At 38.4% G+C, this 22,122-nt stretch overlaps 1 protein-coding gene across 1 annotated transcript in view; it reads right to left on the bottom strand.

Moving 5' to 3' along the window:
* stk39 (serine threonine kinase 39) overlaps positions 1-22,122 on the bottom strand; it is a gene marked incomplete at its 5' end in the record, with an annotated part of 101,186 nt that overhangs the window by 9,625 nt on the left and 69,439 nt on the right. The window contains 3 exons of the mRNA XM_056466097.1: positions 3,960-4,024; positions 10,414-10,482; positions 15,770-15,822. Coding sequence (XP_056322072.1) covers positions 3,960-4,024; positions 10,414-10,482; positions 15,770-15,822 — 187 coding nt within the window. The remainder of the gene's footprint in view (positions 1-3,959; positions 4,025-10,413; positions 10,483-15,769; positions 15,823-22,122) is intronic.

Here is a 22,122-nt window from a genome sequence, read left to right on the forward strand (position 1 = left end):
AGATAGATAGATTTTTGTTAAATATAGATTTTTTAAATACTTTGATACATATTTCTATCACCACCCTTACAATTCAATGTGAACTGGTTTTAGTCTGTACAATGCATTCCTCACTGTAAAAAATGCTTTGTCCACACAATTCCTACATGTTGCCCCAACACAAATCCATTAAGTTAACTTAATTGTTTTATGTTCAATCCACTTAAATTTGTAAAAAAAAATGATTAAGTTGTCCTGAAAAAACCCTAAGAATTGTTTTGTTTTAACTAAGTAATTTAAACAAGCGGCAAAAGTCACTTTTTAGCATTCTTATGTGGACAAAACAGAAGAATAGAGTAAAATGAGACTGCACTGACATAAGAGGCAGAAAATATTGACAGAATGTCTCTCCGAGGATGAACTATAAGTTTAATACCATCGTGGAGGAGCTCAGACTACATGAAACACGCATGTTCAGATTGGATCTCAGCAGAAAAGTCACCGTAAAATGGCACCGTCTCAATCCAATATAAGAGGATCCACTTAAAAGTGTATTAAATCGGCGTCTATCAGCTTTATCTGTCTCTGAAATATGAACAGATACTCCTGCAGGATTCTTCCCATATTCATTTGTAGGCATTTAATGCCAACGTCTGTTGACATTTTATTTCAGCTTTTCATGTTTCTGCCAGAATATCCCCTTTTTACCGCATTAAAAGGCATCATTAAACACTCTGCTAATATTCTCTCAGATTTGTTGTGTGTTCGGAGTAATCAATAAGGAATTGTGTAATGAAAATTCATTACGCTGTCAAAGACGTGATTTCGGCACATAATGAATGGATGGTTGTGTGGGACCTGAGGGAAACACACGCTGCATATTTAAATGCACAATGAATTTATAATAAACAGCTAAAACAAGCTGCTGTGTGTTTCTCACAAAGTCAAGGATTTTGTCAGATTTCTTTCAATACTTTGTAAAGTGAGAGACTGAACATACAAGAAACAACTGCTAGCAAAATCAGTTGGTCTGCTACCATATTTACACTTGGTCATATTTTGGATTTTTTTACATGTTTATGTAAAAATATATATAAATATATAGTAGATATATATATATAAATTCTGACCCTACCATCTGAAAGTCGCAGCAGAAATCGAGACTCATCAGACCAGGCAACGTTATTCCAATTTTCTATTGTCCGATTTTGGTGAGCCTGTGCGAATTGTAGCCTCAGATTCCTGTTCTTAGCTGACGAGAGTGGCACCCGGTGTGGTCTTCTGCTGCTGTAGCCCATCTGCCTCAAAGTTGGTTGTGTTGTGTGTTCAGAGATGCTCTTCTGCAGACCTCGGTTGTAACGAGTGGTTATTTGAGTTACTGTTGCCTTTCTATAAGCTGGAACCAGTCTGGCCATTCTCCTCTGACCTCTGGCATCAACAAGGCATTTGCGCCCACAGAACTGCCGCTCACTGGATATTTTCTCTTTTTCAGACCATTCTCTGTAAACCCTAGAGATGGTTGTGCGTGAAAATCCCCGTAGTTCAGCAGTTTCTGAAATACTCAGACCAGCCAGCAGAGCGTCCTGACCATGTCTACATGCCGAAATGCATTGAGTGGCTGTAGAAATTTGCGTTAATGAGCAGTTGGACATTTGTGTACCTAATAAAGTGGTCGGTGAGTGTATACTATGGAAGAAATATTAAATAATTCTTTTTAAAAGAGGACAAATCAAGAGAAACAAGGGATATCTAAAATTTAACTCTGATTTGGTAGTTTGTCTTTTTAAGCTAAATTTCACTTGAATTTAAATGTATTATATTTTAATTTTAAAAGATGTTCGGTGACTTAAGATAAGTAAGTAGGTAGGTAGAGAGAGAGAGAGAGATAGAGAGCGATAAAGAGAGATAGATGGATGGATAGATGGATGAATGGATCATTTGATGGATGGATGGATGGATGGATGGATGGATGGATCGATGGATGGATGGATGGATGGATTTGATCAAACTGACATCATCAGAAAAGGACCGCCCCTCCAAACACAAAAACTTTCAACTCTCTTAAAGTGTCACCACAGTAACAGAACTTTAACTCTACAATGGCATAATAAATGTAACTCCACAATAAATGTTGTCTACTATTAGTCTACAAATGACATAGATTTGAAATGGGGGACTAGTCACCTTTAATCAATGCAATGTCAATTTTGAAATGATATAATTCGCATCCCTAACTTCGCTGTCAAAAAAATCTCTGTTAAATAACAGGTTCTGTACTTTGTAATTCACAAGTGTTTTCTGTTTATTCAGGGTTGTGCATTGCATTATGGGACCTTAATCTCTGCTATGTCAACTTTGGATGTTGAAAACTCAACTCTGCAGTTTAACAAAGTGACTTTTATTGACATTTTAGTAGTTTGAAACAATGTAAAATGAAGAAGAAATAATATATAGAGAAACATGTCTGTAAAATAACAGAAAATGTACTGCAAGTTTATTACTAGGTTTTTGTAGTGTAATATACAACACCAACCCAGCAATACATCACTTTAAACGATTAAAAGTGTTAATAAAAGTCTTTTTTTTTTTTTTACATTTCAAGGTTAAAAGCTGTAAAAAATATCAAGGTCCCATAACGCAACAGCATCTAAACACTGGGGTACCTCAGGGCTCTGTTCTTGGGCCACTTCTCTTCTCCATCTACACGACATCTTTAGGAACAGTCATCCAGAAACATGGATTTTCCTACCACTGCTATGCTGATGATACCCAGCTATACCTCTCTTTTCACCCTGATGATCCCTCTGTTCCAGCTCGCATCTCAGCCTGCCTGTCAGACATTTCACACTGGATGAAAGATCATCATCTCCAGCTTAACCTCACGAAAACCGAAATGCTTGAAGTTTCTGCCAACCCGACTCTACACCATAACTTTTCAATCCAGATGGATGGGGCAACCATTACTGCATGCAAAATGGTAAAAAGCCTTGAAGTAATGATTGATGACCAACTAAACTTCTCTGACCACATTTCTAGAACTGCTCGATCTTGCAGATTCGCACTCTACAACATCAGAAAGGTCCGACCCTTCCTATCTGAACATGCAGCTCAACTCATTGTTCAGGCTTTTGTTCTCTCCAAACTGGATTATTGCAACTCTCTACTAGCCGGGCTACCAGCTAATTCTATCAAACCTCTTCAGCTGCTTCAGAACGCAGCAGCACGATTGGTCTTTGATGAACCCAAAAGAGCACATGTCACTCCGCTACTCACCCGTTTGCACTGGCTGCCAGTTGCTGCTCGCATCAAATTCAAAGCTCTGATGTTTGCTTAGAAAGCGACCTCTGGCTTAACTCCTTCTTATCTGCTCTCACTTCTGCAGATGTATGTGCCCTCCAGAAACTTGCGTTCTGTGAATGAACGTCGCCTCGTGGTTCCATCCCTAAGAGGGAAGAAATCACTTTCCCGAACTCTCACATTCAATCTGCCCAGTTGGTGGAATGAACTCCCTAACTGCATCAGAACAGCAGAGTCACTTGCTGTCTTCAAGAAACGACTAAAAACGCAACTATTTAGTCTCCACTTTCCTTCCTAATCTGTAACTGCCTCTCTGGCTATACCACTAACTGTACTCTCTCAAAACAAAAACAAAAAACACATTACTAATGCTCTGCTTCTTAGACTTTACACACCTGAAACTTGTCTATAGCACTTGTTCACTGCTGCTCTTATAGTTGTGTAAATTGCTTCCTTGTCCTCATTTGTACGTCACTTTGGATAAGGCGTCTGCTAAATAACTAAATGTAAATGTAAACTCAAACACATAAATAAAGAAAAATAATAATCACAAAATACAGAAAACTGCTAATTTACAGTCATTTGTACAGTGTAGTTTACATTTGACTAAGTTCTCCAGTGCACAATACTCCCAAGTTTCCATAAAAACCTCTCAATGACATTCAGCATCTGAATAAACTCACCAGCTTAAAGGTCAACACTTTGTAGGTAACCGGGTCTTCTACAATCTTCTGAAGGTTAGCAGCCACTGAAACACATGTAGAAGAAGAACGTGACATTAGCACTGCGCACTGGAGTAAAACAAACCAGGTCTCCATGTTCATCACGCTCCTGCATTTGGCTTGAAGCGGCTCTTTCCAACCTAAATTACTCAGAGGGCTGCAAGCCAAACTCTGCGTAAGCGTGGATTTGAAGTATATGCATTAATGAAATCATTACTGATGCATGGACAGATCTTCTTCTTACACTTATTTCGAAGCATCTTGCTTTGCATGTTTAGCGGACTAATGACCCCTGAGATTGTTTCCTTTGGCAATTTTCTCCTCGCAGATCAGGCCGCTTTCTGATCCATTTAGAGAGCAGAAACATCTTGAGCTGCTCAGAGGTTATTTAAATATTCAAATGAGGGATGTTAATAATTCACCGGATAACCAGAGGATTATTATGAAGGCCCATTTCTGCTATATATAATGATAAAAGAGCAGGTTTAAAAATCTAAATCATGACAACCCTAAATCATAATTATGATTTAAAAAGTTGAAATTATGACTTACTCAACGTTGTAATTTACTATATTGAAATTATAATTCATTGGGGTGGCTGTGATTTTGTCAAGTACGATGTGATCCTGCATTAACATCTATGTTGAACATGGAACATAATTTTTGTTCAAAGATGTAATCCATACCTTTTCCCATTCATTTTTCTTAAGCTTAGTCCCTTATTTATCAGGGGTCACCACAGCAGAATGAACCACCAACTATTCCGGTATATGTTTTACACAGCGGATGCCGTTCCAGCCGCAACCCAGCACTGGGAAACACCCATACAGTCTCACATTAACACACACTCATACACTACGAACAATTTAGTTCATCCAATTCACCTATAGTGCAAGCCTTTAGACCAGGCATGGGCAAACTCGATCCTGGAGGGCCGGTGTCCCTGCAGAGTTTTGCTCCAACACTAATCAAACACACCTGAACACCCTAATTAGTGTCTTCAAGATCACTAGAAAGCTACAAGCAGGTGTGTTTGATTAGGGTTGGTGCAAAACTATGCAGGGACACCGGCCCTCCAGGATCGAGTTTGCCCATCCCTGCTTTAGACTGTGGGGGAAACCGGAGCACATGGAGGAAACCCAACACTGGGAGAACATGCAAACTCCACACAGAAATGCCAACTGGCCCAGCAAGGATTCAAACCAGCGATGGTTTTTCTGTGAGGCGACAGTGCATGTGCATAAACTCAATATGTAAAATGAAATAAAATTATAAAATAATAATAAAACAAATAAAATACAATTCTTACAAATATTACTAGCTCAGAATAACCTAAATGTGTCAAACAAATACAAAGTTTTTACAGCTTACAGTTTGTACTCTTCCTAATGGTATTTATGTAAATATCTAGTTCCTTAAGTACTACTAAAAAAATGTAATGCATACCTAATCGCTAACTCTAAACCCAAACCTAACTGTAAATTATTCCCAAAATCTGAGAGGAATATTAATTGGATAACGATCATGTAGAAGTACACGAACCTAACTGTGAGTCTAAATTTAAATTAGCTGTAAACGTATTTCTTAATTCTGATTAGCTGATAGGAATGTTGTTCCAGGATCAACAAGGTCCTACTTGGTGAAATCACAGTCATTGTGACTTGACAAAAGTCTTGTTGCTTATCCAAGTTTTAGGAAGAACAAATAATAACTTGCCTTCTATCATGATCTTGATCATTTGGTATCAGAAGTGTCTTATATGAAAGGCAAATGTCTCTAGATTACGCTTATTTTACCACAATAAAACATGATCATGTCTTGATTTTAAATTATTTAATGAGGACAGTAAGGTCTGACTTTGCTTAGACAAAAGTCTCATCACTTAACAGAAATAATGTCCAGTATAGAATATAAAGTCATGGTACAGTGGAAACAGAATGAATGTTGTGTCTGACTCCATCATGAGCTTGGAGGACTGCATCCATACATGCAATGACTCTAATAACTTATTAATAAAGTCATCTGGAATGGCAAAGAAAGCGTTCTTGCAGGACTCCCAGAATTCTCAAAGATTCTCTGGATTCATCTTCAATGCCTCCTCCATCTTACCCCAGACATGCTCAATAATGTTCATTTCTGGTGACTGGGCTGGCCAATCCTGGAGCACCAAACCATGACTTTTCCATCACCAAACTTGATTTCTGTGAGAATCTTGGGTCCATGCGGGTTCCAGTAGGTCTTCTGCAGTATTTGTGATGATTGGGATGGAGCTCAACAGAGGATTCAGTGGAGGAATTTACCTTCTGCCACTTTTCCAGATGATCAACTAGAAGTTATTATTTGTTGCTCTTACAACTGGAATCGACGACAAGACTTTTGTCAGGTAGTGTATATTTTTGGCCTTGTTTCTTGTCTCAAGCAAAATAATCTGCTAATGGGGTGAATAAAATAATCTTCGTTTGAACCAGAAAACAAGATTATTTTACTTACCTCTGTGGCTGATTATTTAGCTTTTTAAAGAAGAAACCCACTTTATTTTGATTCAACATTTCCAGAGACAAAACAATATGTTCTAATTGTCTAGAAAATGCTTCTTGATTTAAGAATTGTTCGATTTTTAGACTAGAAATAAGACAAAAACTCTACATAAAAAAGAAAATGGCAGCATATTCATCTGATAAAAAAAGTAACTGATGTGCTGCATGTGTGCCGCATTGAAATGATGACTTAATGCAAGCTTATTGGATAAGAAACAACATATGATAATCAACCGTGAATACATTAACTTTAAGAAGTACTCTAAAAAGAGTTTTTATAAAATTAAGCCAAATTGCCTTTGGATAAAAATGTCTGTCAAATGCATAAATGTAGAATTTAAGTAGCTTCATATAACAAGTGTTTGCCAAATGCATAAATGGAAATACTTGAATAATTTAAGGCATCTTGTACCTAAAAAATTAAAGCAAAGCTCTACTAAAAAAAATCAGAGGTCAACCTTAAATTCAATGCAAGATGCTTTGGATAAAATAAAAATGTAGTATGTAGAGTAATGACTGAAAATGCTTAAATATTTAAACCCCCACAGTCACTTTGAAGAAAAGTGTCTGCCAAATGCATGAATGTAAAGTAATGATTCATAAAACATTGAAGTTAATATAATATGCAAAAATGATGAATTGTTTTAAAGACTAAAAATACTGAAATAGCTCAAGAGATTTTGATGGTTAACACAAGCAGCGAGGTCATGGGTTTTATTTGCGTGGAAGAAATAAATTGATCAAACATCAGTCTGTTCTCTAAATGCATAAAACCAGATGTAGGATTTAGGGACTAAGGTATTTAATTAACTAATGTTGCTTTGCGGGTGGCACAGTGGCTCAGTGGTTAGCACTGTCACCTCACAGCAAGAAGGTTGCTGGTTTGAGTTCCAACTGGGTCAGTTGGCATTTCTGTGTGGAGTTTGCATGTTCTCCCTGTCTCGGCGTGGTGCTCCGGTCTCCCCCACAGTCCCAACACATGCACTATAGGTGAGTTGAATAAACTAAATTGGCCGTAGTGTATGAGTGTGAATAAGTGTGTATGGGTGTTTCCCAGTAATGGGTTGCAGCTGGAATGGATCACATATGCTAACATTTGCTGGAATAGTTGGAGGTTCATTCTGCTGTGGCGACCCCTGATTAACTGCCCCACCAAGAAAAAAAAAATTGGATTGCATTTCTTAACTCCTAATGTTGATAGATAACACACTGAATGCATTTCTTTTTCAACACATCCCATAATTTCTAAAATATCAACCTCTACCAAATGGTCGATGGGTCAGTTTATAGTAAAAGTACCAGAATTAATACATATACTATGAAAAATCTGAATATATGAAGTGCAAGACCAGTGTACTTAAAAAAAATAACCAAAATAAAACATTTTTGAACACTAAACCATCTTTATTTTTTGAAGTATGGCATAAAATATTTCAGATTCTCATTTAACATTTTATTTCTTACAATAAAACCAAAATCAAGTGTTGTAGAGTAACAGGATTATGATGATTTGTTGTTTTTTGTAAACCAACCATGCTGTGTGTAAAACATTTTTTAAAACATTCATTCATTTTATTTTCAGCTTAGTCCCTTTATTAATCAGTGGTCGCCACAGCGGAGTGAACCGCCAACTTATCCAGCATATGTTTTACACAGCGGAAGCCCTTCCAGCTGCAACCGATCACCGGGAAACATCCATACACACTCATTCACACACATACACTACGGACAATTTTACCTCATTCAATTCACCTATATCACATGTTTTAAAACTTGTGGGATAACCGGAGCACTCGAAGGAAACCCACGCAAACATGGGGAGAACATGCAAATTCCACATAGAAATGCCAACTGACCCAGCTGGGGCTCGAACCAGCGACCTTCTTGCTGTGAGGCGATTATGCTACCCACAGCGCCACCGTGACATCTTTTTCTTTTTTTTTTAAACAGTCATTCTTTTAGTATGATTTATTTATTCACAACAGTCAAAATATGGTCAACCATTTGGTAGAGCAGGCGGTTAAAGGACTAAGCTGAAGCAAAATGAATGAATCAATGTTGCTTCGCATAAAAGAGCGTGCCAAATGCATATAGTATTTTTCAGGATACAAGTTGAAGTTTTATATCTGAAATTTGATGCTATTTTTATTAAAATATGTTGCTTATAGAGAAGGCAGCTGTTATTTCTGCTAGCTTTTTAATATATATATATTTTAATCCTTATTCTATTTTGAATACCGCTGCATTTAAAGGATTTGTTGTAGAGTGATGGGAACTAAAATGTGGTAAATGTTTATTTTAAAGGTGCTGTATGTAAGTTTTTGACTCTTCTAAAGCATAACAATACCATAATATGTTTGCAGATGTATAAGGAAGATGTCAAGTGAACGTTCTTGTTCATCTGAAAAACAATTCTGAAGTCAGATATTCTGCTTTGAAAATCTGCGTTACATGCCCAGTGCGTTACGTGTCTTTGTTTTGGTTCTTTTATCCCACCCAATGCCAGTTTAGCCAATTATTTTTCAGCACCTCAGGTTGCCTTTGTGGAAAACAGCACATTTAATTTATTTAGTCAGAAGGCTCTCAAAGCATGCGTCTGTGACTGAAATGTGACCGCCAGTGGACAGTAGCAGACTCTGAAATGAGACGCGGAGTCTACGTTCCACATGAGGTTATTAATTAGGAAATAATATAAATATTACAAACGTAAACATTAGGTGAGCAGGTTACATTATAACCGCGTGTCCTAACAACACGTTCAGAATCACAGAATAGTGCACTCACTGCATTCAGCAAAATGGTAAGGTTTATAATCTAATTAATACATAATAAACCTCATAAACATTAATAAATGTAGATGCTGAATCGCTGATATGTGTTGGCTTGCACTGAGTCACAGTTCAAAAGTTCAATTTCAAACGGTTTATTTTATTTTCAAGATGTTATTTTCTAAGGTGAACTATCCGCTGCTGCTTTCAGTAGTATGGCAATAAATGTGATGTAAAATGGCATTCAAACTCCCATTATTAGCATTTAATACTGAAAAAAGCACATGAGGTGTACCTGAGGTGATCATAGTCAGTTTTCTGCTGTTTACCTGTGAGAAATTGAAGCCCTTTCTAAAATATAAGTTTCAGGTGTCGGTTAGGACATAAACTCCTTTTAATATGGAAAATGTTTCTTCTATCGCATGCCGTTGCTTTTATTTAGAACATAATTTAAACCAGCCTTTAGGCTCGACAGTCAGGCACACTGCTGTTGGTGTCATCAATCTGGCAACCTGCTCTTGCGCGTGTTTTGAACCAGGTGTGTAATACCTAGTTCAACCACAGGGTGTCAAACTTACATACTGCACCTTTAATGTAATATTAACTACTAGTAGCTTGCTTAATAATAGAATGATATTCAAAGTATTATTTATTCAAACTTAATATAAAGTTATTACATACAGTTGAAGTCAAAGTTATGCGCCCTCCCGTGTATTTCTTTTTCTTTTTTTAAATATTTCCCATGTTTAACAGAGCAAGAAATTTTCAGTTTTTATTTTTTTAAGGTCAATATTATTAGCCCCCTTAAGCAATAATTTTTTTTTTTTACAATTGTCTACAGAACAAGCTATTGTGTTTAGAAATGTGTTTAAAAATTGTCTTTCCGTTAAACTGAAATTGGGGAAGAAAATATACAGGGGGGCTAATAATTCTGAATTCAACTGTATGTGCCAATGCATCTTTGAAACCAACACAATGTATTTATATATATATATATATTTCTTCTCACAGCAATGCAATTCTGACCCTTGTGTGACCTACAGTCAGGTGTGGCTTGTTTTCGGGGAAATAATGTAAACATCAATGCATTATTTAAAGAGTAAAACTTACCCACTACAACATCATGACCATTGACCAGACCAGCAGAGAAGAGCTCCTGAGAAACTCCATCAGCAGTGTCTGTTGAGAAACACACACAGACACACACACACAGCGTGATCTCACAGCCAGAGAACAAAGTTAAAAACATGTTCTGAAAAACCCACGCACACAAATATCTACAAACAAACATCAGACACACTTGAAGAGTCAGATCTACTGCTGAGTGCTGTGATTGCTGAGATTTGCTAATAAGAAAACCATTGTTCGCTGATTGTTCATGTTAATGGCCATATATATATATATATATACATCGACAGCTGAAGCTGAATTATTAGTAGGGATGGCTGACGTGAAACTGACGTTTCGACACAGTGTCGAGATCCCGAAGCGCAAGTGTTTCGAAACACTGTACCGAAGCATGATCCGAAACACCCAGGTCACGTGACTAAAGTGTTTCGAAACACCTAGTCACGTGACTAAAGCGATTCAAAGCATCGATCAGTTCAGAAGCATTTCGAGACTTGGAGAATCTGCATTTGACTGATAGGGTCAAGCTTTTGTTTTTTGTCACGTATGGCTTAGTGGACTGTGCGTGTGCATGTTGACACAGGCTTCATATTACTTTTGGGTTCGAATCCCGACTTGTACAAATACTCCAAAATCGTGATTTTATGTATTTTAATCATGTTACTGTTTATGGTGTAGTCTAGATAGGATTCAGCTGCTGATACGCCATCAATTTAACATAATTTTTGTAACTGTAAAACAATAATTAATATTTTTACAGTACTGTGATGGTTGGGTTTAGAGTTGTGGTAGACGTTAATAAAATACAATAAATGGGAAATTTAATGAATAATATAAATAATTCTTGTTAACTTCTGTCCACAACTGTATCTGATCTAGCAACAAACCTGTTTTATGACCGAAACAAGCTATATTTATTCACAAAGTGTTTATTCGGATGTCAGACCAATGTTGAAACAAAACAATACACACACAAAGCATCTCAAACTGATATTAAAGCATTTCAAAATAGCTGTATCAGCCTGGATTCGAACCAACAATCTCCGCATGGGAGTCAGGAACCCTAACCACTTCACTATTTCACTTGAGGATTCGATCTTACAAAGTGGGATTTAATACCTCAATTTGCTCAACTGTTCTTTGCTGAAGCTGTTCCAGTGCAATACATAAAAAATGACCACTAGGCGTCACTGTAGAGTGGGGTTTCGAAACGTTTCGAAGCTTCGACACATTTGCTTCAACTGTTTCAGTGTTTCACGAAGCCTCGCTTTGCCCACCACTAATTATTAGCCCTCCTGAAAGATTTTTTCCCCATTTTCTGTTTAACGGAGAGAAGATTTTTTTTCAGCACATTTCTAAACATAATAGTTTTAATAACTAATTTCTAATAACTGATTTATTTTATCTTTGTCATGATGACAGTAAATAATATTTGACTAGACATTTTTTTCTAAATACTAGTATTCAGCTTAAAGTGACAGCTAGGTTAATTAGGCAGGTTAGTGTATAACGATGGTTTGTTCTCTAGACAATTGAAAATAATATAGCTTAAGGGGGCTTAAAATTTTGACGATAAAATGGTTTATAAAAAATTTAAAACTGCGTTTATTCTAGCTGATATAAAATAAATAAGACTTTCTCCAGAAGAAAAAATATTATAGGAAATACTGTAAGAAATTCCTTGCTTTGTTAAACATAATTTGGGAAATATTTAAGTGCATGCCACGAACAACCGTATGAGTCAAAAAATATAAAATAAATGAGATAAACAAGTGACGTTAATTGTATATGCAAACTTTGTATACAGAAACAATTTGAGGATATTCTCGTGCAACCATGAGTCTGCATTTTAAACATTTAGGCCCAATCCCAATTCTATAAAGGGGACAAGCTTCAAAATTTACCCCTAAGAAATGGGACACCACTACAACACCCACACAAGTCATCATATATCATACATAGGAAAGCTAGGTTGCTGCTGGAAGTGGTGTTAGAGAGACCAGCATGGTGCACTCAACCTGCAGTCTGTGTGGGTCCTAACGCCCGAATATATTGATGGGCACTCTATACTTCTCAGTGAGCGATGTCTTTGCCTTCAAAAAAGAGTAGGGGTTTAACTCCGGCATCCTGGCCAAATTTGCCCACTGGCCTCTCTCCATCACGGTCTCCCCTAACCATCCCCATATCATAATTGGCTTAATCACTCCACTACGTCTCCTCTCCACTGATCAGCTGGTGAGTGGTGTGTGGTCTGGCGCAATATGGCTGCCTTTGTGTCATCCAGATGGATGCTGCACACTGCTGGTGGAGATCCCCAACCCAAAAAAATTTGTGAAGGGCTTTGAGTTTCCAGATAAGCACTTTATACAATGCTCAGCATAAGTACACCCATCACAAATCTATCATTTAAACTCATATTTTTAATAAGAAGCTATACAATATTATATTTGTGAATATACAGATTAGATTAGTCAGTAATGACTCTGTTTAACAGAGAGAGGGTTTTTCAACACATTCCTAAACATAATAGTTTTAATAACTCATTTCTAATAGCTGATTTATTTTATGTTTGTCATGATGACAGTAAATAATATTTGACTAGATATTTTTCAAGACACTTTTATACAGCTTAAAGTGACATTTAAAGGCTTAACTAGGTTAATTAGGTTAACTAAGCAGGTTAGGGTAATTAGGCAATTTATTGTATAACGATGGTTTGTTCTGTAGACTATCGAAAAAATATAGCTTAAAAGGGCTAATAACATTGAGCTTAAAATGGTGTTTAAAAAATTAAAAACTGCTTTTATTCTAGCTGAAATAAAACAAATAAGACTTTCTCCAGAAGAAAAAATATTATCAGAAATACTGTGAAAATTTCCTTGCTTTGTTTAACATCATTTGGAAATGAAAATAATAAAAAAAAAAATTCAAAGGGGGGCTAATAATTCTGACTCTATTTTAATGATCTAGGCGCAAAATCTAAAGCTCGTGGCACAAAAGCTTTAATGGCGTGTCTGAGTCCACTTTTGCTATTTTAAGGACAGAAAAATACACTCTGCACCCTGGAACATTGTCTAACAGGGTTGTGCTTATTCTCTTAATGAGTTAATGGGTGTGTTTTGAGCGTAACGTGCATTAAACCAATCAGAGTCTCATCTCCCATTCCCTTTAAAAGTCAGTTGCGTCGCACCATGGCACATTTGCTATTTACATGGCGGACTTTGTAAGTGGAAAAACTGAATGATTCACTAGCGAGAAAACAGTTAAACAGACCATCTGAAGAACGAGGATAAAGAATGAGCCTCCTCCATTCCTCCTCTTTACTTTACTTTTAACTTTACTCCTTTACTTTCATGTATAAGGAAACGGTGTTGAAAGCACTTCACTGAAGACATCCACTAGTCTACATATTTAATTTTGTTGTTTGTCCTATTCTTATGCACCATATGGTGATGCGGACGTCTCCAAAACCCGACAAGTGGACATATCTAGACTGGTTTTTATAAAAGCAGATATAAATATGCATATAATAAACAAGAGAATAAAAATATATGTAACATATGTAAAGATATTTGTGTATTGCTGTACATCAGCAATGTGTACGTGTTTGGACCTGCAAAGGCGCATAATTAATGCCGCGTTCAGACTGCATGATTTTAGTAGTCGTGTCACGCTTGTTTTCACACTGCATGACTATCTGGAGTAGTGTTCTGTCGGTGCTGTGTTTACACTGTAGGATGCATCGGCGACAGAAGAGTTCACACTGCATGACTTTAAAATAGGAAGAATCACAGACAACTTTGTCCAAACTACATCTCACAACCAAACAAATGCGAGACGTGTCATGGAAACAATGCGAGTTCACGTAATATATCTTTCGTTAATAACTACATAATGGAAAAAGAAGGCTTTAGCTTTAGAAACGTGTGTCGCTCACCTGGATTCTGAAGAGAATTAACAATCTCTCCTCAACTTTTTTTCTTTTTCGACCTGATTGTGATAATGATCAGATGAAACGTCAAACAGACACAGTGCTCCTGCCAAATTTCGACTAGTTTTTCCTCCATTTCTTGGGTCCGAATAAACTGAAAATGAGTGCTTTTAACTTCTCCCCCAGCCTCCCGCTGGCCTGCAGGTACCTGTACTAGTGGATGCTGCTCTCTCATTGGCTGTAGGTGATCACCAATGTTATTTTCAATCAGAACACATTTCGCACTGCGTGATTTGAATCGCCGACAGCTCCAGATATTCAGCACGCCAAATATCTCACCGGTGTCCACGACTCATCTGCGATTCTCTCAGATCGCGTCCTTGATAGTTCACACTGTGTGATTGTCACTCACGTGAACGAGCACAGATTTGCTTGTAATTTCAGGCATTTGTCGGCGATTTCTCAAAACCTGTCGGCGAGTCAAAATCAGGGCTAAAATCATGCAGTCTGAACTTTGCATAACGCGCTTCCCGCTGGACTTCAGAGCAGCTTTTAGTTGGTCAATGGCACCGTCTATTTCAGTTCCTCAAAATACCAACACACCAAAAATGTGCCCCAACACACCTCCTATTTACTGTACTGTTGCCTTTCTATCAGCTGGAACCAGTCTGGCCATTCTCCTCTGACCTCTGGCATCAACAAGGCATTTGCGCCCACAGAACTGCCACTCACTGGATATTTTCTCTTTTTCAGACCATTCTCTGTAAACCCTAGAGATCAGAATATTTCAGTAGATCAGCAGTTTCTGAAATACTCAAACCAGCCCATCTGGCACCAAAAACCATGCCACGTTCAAAGTCACTTAAATCACCTTTCTTCCCCATTCTGATGCTCGTTTGAACTGCAGCAGATCGTCTTGACCATGTCTACATGCCTAAATGCATTGAGTTGCTGCCATGTGATTGGCTGGTTAGAAATTTGCGTTAACGAGCAGTTGGAGAGGTGTACCTAATAAAGTGGCCGGTGAGTGCATGTTAAAGGGATACTGTACACCAGCACACCAGTCCACAAAGTGGGGCAAATGGATTTGCTATTTAAACAATGTGGCGCAAAATGTGAAAATTACAGTTGTGCTGGTTTGAAAATAGCAACAAATCACACCAAACACGTCTTGTGCCTTATTGCGCTGGGTGTATGATAGGGCCCTTTATGTTGCTCCTTCATTCCTCATTGTATAGTATCAGGGTTAAAAACTATAAAATTGTCTGCAGGAAAGTGGAAAAGAAATCGTGTCAATCTTGTGTCTGAAATCACGTCGCAGTAATGTTTCGCTGGCGGTAAGACAGACGTTCCCAGGAGGAAGTGAAGAAACACACACTGCGACTGATGCTGATGAGGAGCACTGACCTTGACCTGGAGTAAACTCAAACCGTATGTCATTCAGCTCCTTCCTGGAGTTCCTGAGGGAGAAACAGAAGAGAAGAAGAGAGATGAGTGTCCACCTGTGTGTGTGTGTGTGTGTGTGTGTGTGTGTGTGTGTGTGTGTGTGTGTGTGTGTGTGTGTGTGTGTGTGTGTGTGTCTGAGAGAGTGAGAGCCAAGACAGATCACAGACCATCTGTGCTGCTACACACACCAGCACACACTCACACAAACACAAAAAAGCATGCACATACACACTCTCTCTCTAACATATTCAAGCACACACCGATGTACTCTCACACATACAAGTACACACACATGCACATAGACAAATACACACACAAAGACATACCCACTTGCATACAAGCATAGACACACGCAAATACACACACAGACACGCACATACACAGACACACACAGTCATATTTATACATACCCATTCAGATACATGTAAACACACAAACACACACATATTTACGTCACAAAAAAATAAACACACAAACACACACATATTTAGGTCACAAAAAATAAACACACACACACACACACACACACACACACACACGCGCACACACACACACACACACACACAAATGGACAAATATACACATACACACACACAAATGGACAAATATACACATACACACACACAAAAACGCAGACAAAGAGCCATGCACCAAACACTGTGATTATACACACATATACATAAATGCTCGTATACACACACACACACACACAAAAACAAACACACATACACAATTACTGTATGTACGCATGTCAAACATGCGCTCGCACACAAACACAGACAAACACCACCACACACACACACTAACATATTCAAGCGCACACCAATGCACTCTCACACACAAGAACACACACATGCACATACAAATACACACACCATGACATTCCCACTTGCATACAAGCATAAGCAAACACACACACCCATTCAGATGCATGTGTACACACAAACACACACATCTTTAGGTCACACAAACATAAACAAAACAAATATACACAAACATAAATACACACACGAAGAGCCATGCATAAACACTGTGACAGAGATATACGCTGTGATTATACACACACACACACACACACGCACACACACACACACACACACTCTAACATATTTAAGAACACACATATGCAATCTCACACATACACACAGATAGTAAACACACATGCACACAGACAAATGCACTCGCATGCAAATGTGCACACACAAAGACATACACACTTGCATACAAGCATAGGCAAACACACACACTCATATGCATACACATCAATTTAGATACATCCATACACACAAATATACACATGTTTAGGTCACACAAACATAAACACACACACACGGACAAATATACACAAACACACATGTACAAATGCACACAAAGAGCCATGCACAAACACTGTGACAGAGAGATACACTGTAATTATAAATGCATACACACACACACACACACACACACAAAAACAAACACACCTACACGATTACTGTATGTACAAATGTATACAGTCAAACATGCACTCGCACACAAACACACACTCAGACACAGAAATATACACTGTGAATATACACACACTCACACATTCACATACAGTTAATGCATCGAAAAAAACACACATGCAGACACACAAATGCACACACACACATAAACACATGCACACTAACTTACACAAAGAGACATAACATGCGCACAATTATCCAAGTGGACACAAACAAACACACAGGTACATATACACACTAATACCCACACATAAACACTGATTATACTGTACATTCTAACACACAAACACTGTGAATACACACAGACACACATGCAAAACATACACAAAATACACACACTGTGACACAAAGGTACTCTGTAATAATGCATGCGTGCACACACACAAATGCATGCACACAAAAATAAATGCACATGCACAATATACAAATGCATGTACTCACACACACACACAAACACACACATACACACACACAAATATTCACTCTCCCACTCATAATAAATACAGTAAAAGGCTTAAGAAAATGCACACTTAACACACACACACACGCACGCACGCACGCACGCACGCACACACACACACACACACACACACACACACACACACACAAAGAGCAACACACAAACAATGATTATACATTTAAATGCATAAAACACTGTGACTATGCACAGACACACACACACACACACACACACAAATTACACACAGTGACACAGAGATACATAGTGATTATACACGCATACACTCACATAAAAAATGCACAGACAATATACAAACGCATGCAGTCAAACGTGCACACACACACACACACTCAGACACAAGCACGCACACAGACAGAGGTACACAAAAAACACACACAGACATACACTCTGATTGCACACGAGTACACACACACCAATGCATGCTCAAAAAAACCTAAAAAAGACAAACGCACAATAGCACACTCCCACACACACCTGCACAAAACACAGACACAGAGATATACACTGTAATTATACACGCAATCACCCACTCACATACAGTAAAGGCATGAAAAATGAAAACGCACACAAAAAACACACACACACACAGACAAACACACGCACACACGCACACGCGCGCACACACACACACAAACATGCACAAAATGATAAACTTACAATAGAACACACCTGTACAAAACAGAGATATACAGTGTATTCAGAAAGTATTGATAGCGCTTCACTTTATCCACATTTGTTTATGTTACAGCCTTATTCCAAAATGGATTAAATTCATTTATTTCCTCAAAATTCTACACACAATACCCCATAATGACAATCTGAAAAAAAGAAATTGTAGCAAATTTATTCAAAATAAAAAAGCTGAAAAATCACATGTACATCAGTATTCACAGCCTTTGCCGTGAAGCTCTAAATGGAGCTCAGGTACATTCTGTTTCCACTGATCATTCTTAAAATGTTTAAGCAGCTTCATTGGAGTTCACCTGTGGTAAATTCAATTGATTGGACATGATTTGAAAAGGCATACACCTGTCTATATAAGGTCCCAGGGTTGACAGTGTATGTCAAAGCAAAAACCAAGCATGAAGACAAAGGAATTGTCTGTAGACCTCTGAGACAGGATTGTCTCGAGGCACAAGGCTGGGGAAGGTTAAAGAAAAAATTCTGCTGCTCTGAAAGCTCCAATGAGCACAGTGGCCTCCATCATCCGTAAGTGGAAGATGTTTGGAACCACCAGGACTCTTCCTAGTGCTGGCTGGCCATCTAAGCTGAGTGATCGGGGGAGAAAGGCCTTAATTAGGGAGGTGATCAAAAACCCGATGGTCACTTTGTCTGAGCTCCAGCGTTCTTCTGTGGAGAGAGGAGAACCTTACAGAAGGACAACCATCTGTGCAGCAATCCACCAGTCAGGCCTGTATGGTAGAGTGGCCAGATGGAAGGCACTCCCCGCCTGGAATTTGGCAAAAGGTATCTGAAGGACTCTCAGACTATAAGAAACTAAATTCTCTGGTCTGATGAGACTCAAATTGAACTCTTTAGAGTGGATGTCAGGAATTACGTTTGGAGAAAACCAGGCAGCACTCATCACCAGGCTAGTACCATCCGTACAGTGAAGCATGGTGGTGGCAGCATCATGCTGTGGGGATGTTTTTTAGCAGCAGGAACTGGAAGACTAGTCAGGATAGAGGGAAAGATGAATGCAGCAATGTACAGAGACATCCTGAATGAAAACCTGCTTCAGAGTGCTCTTGACCTCAGACTGGGGCGACGGTTCATCTTCCAGCAGGACAATGACCCAAAGCACACCGCCAAAATATCAATGGAGTGGCTTCACAACAAATCAGTGAATGTCCTTGAGTGGCCCAGCCAGAGCCCAGACCTAAATCCTATTAAACATCTCTGGAGAGATCTGAAAATGGCACATTGTCATTATGGGGTATTGTGTGTAGAATTTTGAGGAAATAAATTAGCTAAATCCATCTGGAAAAAGTGAAGCGCTATGAATACTTTCCGGATGCACTGTACACTGTGATCTATCTCACACACACACACTCACACACATATATGTGTATTGGTGGTTTACAGGGTCTCTCCATCTATTTTATACTGAAAAAAACTGTCCTTGTAAATCACCAAAACCAACAAACATGTAAAAACAAACACACAATAGCACACACCTGCACAAAACACACAGAGATACACACTGTTTATACACACACTCACTGACTCACATACTGTAAAGGCATCAAAAAAAGAAATGCACAGGCAAACACAAACACATATTGGTATCTGTGTTTTACAGGGACTCTTCATAGGTGTAATGTATTTTATCCTGAAAAAACTGTCCCTGTAAACCACCAAAACCAGCACACACAAACAGAAACGTACAAAAAGACAAACACACAACAGCCCACACTGACACACACCTGCACAAAACACACAGAGATATACACTGTGATTATACACACGCTCACCGACTCGCATACAGTAAAGGCATCAAAAAAATAAAAAGGACACAAAAAACACACACAAATGTTGGTATTGGTGGTTTACAAGGACTTTCAATAGGTGTAATGTATTTTATCCCAAAAAACTGTGCTTGTAACCACCAAAACCAGCACACACACACACACACACACACACACACAAACAGCAAGCCTCACTGAGTTGTGTCCTCTCCAGAAAACCATTTGAGAAGAAATGTGCCAGTGAGCGAGAATCATTGGCACCAGGATGTTGTTTTGTGAGCTGGCGAAGGCTCTCCTGTATAATTACAGGGGTTTGGAGGAGCGATCGCTCTAAACACACACTCAGGTGGGCTTTTAGCAGGAGGACTGTGTTAATTTGAGCTGCTTTAATGAAGGAAGGCTTCACTTTACTGCAAGGTGATCTGCGGTTAAATGCTATTTCATATCACTAATGGATCTCTCTGCGTTTCTGATGCATTTGGTCCTTTTTTGAAGATTAATGTGGTCGTTATGAACTGTTGCTGTATGGATGAAAGCTGCTGTGGAGGACTAGAAACAAGATATGGGTTTAATAATTCATACTTAATAACTAGGGCTACACGATATTGGAATCTAACATTGTGATATTTTGTTTTGCTGTGATATATACTGCCTGGCAAAAGTCTTGTCGTCGATCCCAGTTGTAAGTGCAACAAATAATAACTTGACTTCTAGTTGATCATTTGGAAAAGTTGCAGAAGGTAGATTTTTCTGCTGAATCATCTGTTGAACTGCATCCCAATCATCACAAATACTGCAGAAGACCTACTGGAACCTGCATGGACCCAAGATTCTCATAGAAATCAGTCAAGTTTGGTGTTGGAAAAGTGATGGTTTGGGGTTACATTCAGTATGGGGGTGTGTGAGAGATCTGTAGAGTAGATGGCAACATCAACAGCCACCAGATATGAACATTATTGAGCATGTCTCGGATGAGATGAAGGAAGAGGCATTGAAGATGAATCCAAAGGATCTTGATGAACTGGGAGTCCTGCAAGAACGCTTTCTTTGCCATTCCAGATGACTTTATTAATAAGTGATTTGAGTCATTGCATGTATGGATGCAGTCCTCCAAGCTCATGACTTTATATTCTATACTGGACATTATTTCTGTTAAGTGACAAACTTTTGTCTAAGCAAAGTCAGACCTTACTGTCCTCATTAAATAATTCAAAATCAAGACATGATCATTTTTTATTTTGGTAAAATAAGCATAATCTAGAGGCCTATGTCTTTCATATAATCACAGGGCTAATAATTCTGACTTCAACTAAAAAAAATGCCACTGGACAAAATAAAATAAAAATAATATATTATGTACGCTATACATGCTTGCACTGCTTACTGTTGTACTAAAACACATGTTGGTCATAATGACTCTCAGCCAGTTTTGCGCTGGGTTAGTTGTCCTCCAGCTGGAAGCGTTTCTTCATCATCTTCAGTAAACACACACCTGGAGCTCGGCTTTACTCACTGATGTTTGTGATAAAGCGCCTCTGTGTGTTTGCTGAGATCTGAGCCAGACCTTCACTTTGTTCTCTCCCACATCAAACGCTCTGTTCTGCTTCAGCAACAAGGCCTGACAACCTCATAAAAGTTACATTTGCAGAGGAAAGGCACAAGACACAAATAATATGCACAGGCTCTGTTCACAGCACAAGGCATTTAAACAAGAGAGCGGCTCAAGTCAAACACACACACACACTTCCTGTGAAAATGACCCTCAGACAGGAAGTAGAGCATATACGGGTCACATTTCACACACACCAATCAGATAATTATAATAAAAATGCCAAGACATCACAGGTGGCTCTTATAGAGATGAGTATAGATAGAGTA

Source organism: Danio aesculapii, chromosome 9 (assembly GCF_903798145.1).
Source record: "Danio aesculapii chromosome 9, fDanAes4.1, whole genome shotgun sequence".
In the NCBI taxonomy this organism is placed as follows: domain Eukaryota; kingdom Metazoa; phylum Chordata; class Actinopteri; order Cypriniformes; family Danionidae; genus Danio; species Danio aesculapii.